Source organism: Plectropomus leopardus, unplaced genomic scaffold, assembly GCF_008729295.1.
Source record: "Plectropomus leopardus isolate mb unplaced genomic scaffold, YSFRI_Pleo_2.0 unplaced_scaffold2614, whole genome shotgun sequence".
In the NCBI taxonomy this organism is placed as follows: domain Eukaryota; kingdom Metazoa; phylum Chordata; class Actinopteri; order Perciformes; family Serranidae; genus Plectropomus; species Plectropomus leopardus.
In genome coordinates this window covers 1-4,523 of record NW_024628424.1, presented here as the reverse complement: position 1 = coordinate 4,523, position 4,523 = coordinate 1, and the positions used below count along the sequence as shown (strand labels likewise).

The window sequence follows — 4,523 nt, the reverse complement described above, 5'->3', positions numbered from 1 at the left end:
CACACACACACACACACACACACACACACACACACACACACACACACACACCTGAACCCATGGGACTGTCAGGCTTCACTATCCAAGTGTGGACTGCTAAATTTTTTAAAGAAATTTCCAAGAGGGGACTTACAGCCTTGAGCGATGTCTCAGAGAGGACGTCCATATACTGCAGTCAAACTGTCTGTCCCTGTTCTCTCACCTATTGAGTGTTTCTTTTCTGCAAAAACCTCATTTGTATCTTTAAAAATGGATAGGTAAACTTTAATGCTATCAATATATCAAACAGTTTTTGTGATAAAAAATATAGAAATAATACTTGCCAAAGCAAAGTACACCTTTTAAATACGTTTTATTATATTTTGTATTTACTCTTAATAACTTTGTTGGAGTCTTTGTTATAGACCAACTGCAACTATCAATCTATCAATGTAAAAAGTCTACCCATAAGGAAGGAAAATAGTAAGTATTTCAAGTTCGCTAAAAATGCAGAAAAATAAATGTAAAAAAGGATAACATTATGAATAAAATGATCAGCAATATGATTATTTCTTTTCAGTTTTAATTAATCACTAGAAAGTGATTTAACACAAGACTGTGACTAGACCTTTAAAGCTTTTCACGTCCAAAAGAAAGAAAACTACAAAGCAAGCAGATTTAATTCCTACATAAAATGATCAGCAGTAAGATTATTTCTTTTCTGGTGAAATTAATCAAAACAATGTAACATCAGACTTTGACTAGACCTTTAAAATTGTTTAATCCCAAAATACTAACATGGCCAGTTTTCACGAGTAATAAATGTCAATAAATTTTTCAATATACTTGTGTTCTCAGTCTGCACTTAAAGAAATGCATTTTGTTTGTGGTGCTACTTACAGAGAAAAGGTACACACCTGTGCAGGATATAATGACATGAGTTGACATTCACACTCCACCATGTAAAGCACATACAAACACAATTAATAATACTTCTGAAAAAAGAAATCTCATCTGAATAATGTAATTCTTCTTCAAATATGATTTGTTATTATGTTTTTGTAACAGAATATAAAGACTCAGCTTTAGTGGATGGCTTAACCTTTTTATGGCTTGGGAGTGTATTATTGCATAACTATGTCCTAAAATACACATATTATTTCTATGGTCTGAAACAGTCTAAAAACACGAGTTAACATGGACAGCTCCCTCCTATATCCAAAAACTGGAGTGCTTTTGATGTCATGGGGTATGAAGTGTAGAGCTGCTCCAGTGATGATGAATGATGAAAGATGTTCTGGATGAGCCAGGGCAATGTTATGAGTATATGGGAACATTTTCTGTTACAGAACTGAGGACATTTTAATATATAAAGTTCATTTGGGAGTTAAAAAGACAACAAACTTTCTGTTGGTCCACAAAATCAGCTTCAGACTTTATACTTCATGACATCACAAGTTTGAGACCTCTTTCTGTGGTTTGTATGTTATTGTGTGGAGGATACAATTAAAACCTTCACTTTTCTCAATAATGCTTTGGTTAATGTGTGATTTAGGCACAATAAAACACGTTTTTATACACAATCAAATTTAGTGGCACAAAAGCTGTTATAAAAGCAGGGACGTTTCTGAAAAACACCCAGGTTTGGTCCCTCAAATGCAGCTGGGAAACACCACAAACAGTTACTAAAAAACAACCGTCAATCTAATCAAACATGAGTTTGCAGCTTGGCAGAGGTGTTATGATATTAAATGTGCAAATATAATGTATTTGTAGTTTGCAGAAATGTGAAATGCTAACATTTTCCTTTGGTGAATGGACCTAACGGATATTAAATAAATGTAATGGAGTAAAAGTTACACTATTGGCTTCAAAAATGTAGTGGAATTGAAGTATAAAGTAGCAGAAAATGCTAAATACAAGCACCTAAAGTGCTTGAGTAAATGTGATTGAGCTTTGTGGTTTCAAATGTGGAACGACTGGTGAGAAAGAAGAGGAGGGGGAGACTGAATCAAGGGGAGGATGTTTTTACAGAAACAAAACTTACAGAGGCTGCTGACGTCTGAACCAGGAAATGAAAGTACAGGAGCTGCAGTCTGTTCAGAGGGAGACAGACGCACAGCGAGGACACACAGACGCTGCACAGCGAGGACACACAGACGCTGCACAGCGGAGACTCTGGTCAGCCAGGTGAAGACGAAGATGAAGAGTGAGCTGATTTATGTTTCCATGCTGACAGTGATGTCAGCATTGCTGGTCACAAATTCAGCTAAACCTGAAAAAGCATGGAGATGGACAACAGGTATGCACGCACATGCACACACACACACACACATATCTCATGTAAGGTCCTGGTTAAATGCAGGTTATGTAAACAAAACCGAGATCATTCTCTGAATAAATTTTACTCAGAGGAACTCACACTGTGCAACAACATTAAAATAATAGAAAAATACTTCAACACTCAGATACAAGAAGTGGAAAGTGAGTACGTTTACTATGGAACTCCCAGCAGTATTATTAAAAACAACTTAAATGATTAATTAATTAATTGGTTAGTTACAATTAATCTGCTAAGTCATTTTTCTGCATTGGGTGCTTTACTTTAAGTCTCTATGATTATACTTAAATACATTTACTGAAGAAACATTTTCAATAAGAACTTTTCCTTGTAACAGGGTATTTTTACTGTGTGATACTACAGCTTTTAGTGAAAGCGGTGTTCACATGGAATCAGGTGAACCGAAACAGTTTCTGAATAGCACGGGAAAAAATAAACAAAAAAAGTCAGACGGAATAGCAGGACGCTAAAACGAAACATGCATTATGATATGTAGTGACGGTGATGCTCTCCTCTCTACAAAGAATAGAACTAACATGTACTAAATAAAATTATTTTGTGTCATTTTTTTTGCAATATTTTTCTAGTTATGTCCAGTAATTTTCCTGATTGCCTGTGTTTCAAACTCATGTACAGAAGCTATGTCACATTCAGATGTAAATTCTGTCACAACAAACAGCAAAAAGTTTAAATATTTTCACTCTTAATGGCAATGATGTCTACAGTTACTGCCGACCACAGTTATTGTTACTGTCCGGCTCTTGACAACTAAAATGATATCTGGTTTGCCATCTAACGTCTCCTAGATTCCATGTGATGCAGCATTAGTTCATACTTCTTTGACCACTTTGAATGCATAGGCGTGTGTGTGTGTGTGTGTGTGTGTGTGTGTGTGTGTGTGAGTGTGTAGTAGGAAAACACAGGAAACAAACAATGGCTTAGGTCAGGGGTCAAATTAACTGCATTCAGGTGTCAAAGTGCAAACTTCTTTTTTAGGCTATTATGTAATGTTAAAAAACAGTATTTGACATCGCGATTATTTGAGTCCAGGTACTAAGTAGAGCACCAAATGTGGATTAATCCGCCGCTGAATATAGTCCTCAACAACTGCACTCTAATTAACACAGTATGCTGTTTGGGTTGGTATAAATGTGAGAATCATACCATTAATAAAAACCTGCAGAGGATGCATGAGTTAAAGGAAGATTTATTATTATGCTGAGAACTTGTTTGAGTGGTTTCTTTTCCTCTTTCTTTCTCCAGCATCACCCAGAACAAATTTACAGGGGAAGATGTTCACTTTGTCTGCGAACAGAGGAGGAATATCCTTCTATCCACCCTATTTTTCTCCTTCCCCTTCCTCTTGGCCTGCTACTTGGTCTTACCCATCACCCACCACCCGAGCCCTCTACCCCACCAGCAATACACCTTACTACCCCACCAAACCCACCACCACCCGAGCCTACTACCCCACCAGCAATACACCTTACTACCCCACCAAACCCACCACCACCCGAGCCTACTACCCCACCAGCAATACACCTTACTACCACACCAAACCCACCACCACCCGAGCCTACTACCCCACCAGGAAACCACCTTACTACACCACCACCAACTATCCCTGGACCACACCTCCTCCTACTAGAAGTGAGTACATTTACAAACTACATAACCAAACATAAACACAGTATATCCACATAGGGACAAGTTGATATAAATGGCTCAATAGAAGCTAATAAAAACACATCAAATCTTAATCTTAGGGGATTATACACAAAGGAAACTCCCCTCTTATATTATATTGCATTTCTTCCAATATATCCCCCGAAATCCTACACACTGGACCTTTATATCTGTAACTTGAAGCCCATTTATTGTGCATTTTAGGCTGTTCTTTTTATCTATTTATTCATTTATTTTTAGAGTATTGCATATCGTCATGACATTGACAGTTTTTTTTTTTGGTTTGGACTACAAGGTTAAGTTATAGTAACACAGTCTTGATACGCTGTTAAATCTGTTGTAAATGATCTTACATCAATATTCTTTTTGTTGTTGTTTTCTCCTTTTTAAACCAGAAAATATATTAAGAAAAGTAAATGACCTCAATTTATAAAGTAATAGTACATAAAATCTCTCTCTAGATTTATATTTCCCAATTTCTCAGTTTTGAGATCAATAAAGTATATCTATCGATCTA

At 36.5% G+C, this 4,523-nt stretch overlaps 1 protein-coding gene across 1 annotated transcript; it reads left to right on the top strand.

Annotated features, from left to right (window-relative positions):
• Nucleotides 1-2,105: 2,105 nt before the first annotated feature.
• Nucleotides 2,106-4,020, top strand: LOC121966864 (extensin-like). The gene is made up of 2 exons (XM_042516935.1): nt 2,106-2,281; nt 3,584-4,020. The coding sequence occupies exons 1-2, from the start codon at nt 2,182-2,184 to the stop codon at nt 4,003-4,005; spliced, it is 522 nt and encodes a 173-aa protein (XP_042372869.1). The 5' UTR covers nt 2,106-2,181; the 3' UTR covers nt 4,006-4,020.
• Nucleotides 4,021-4,523: the final 503 nt, after the last annotated feature.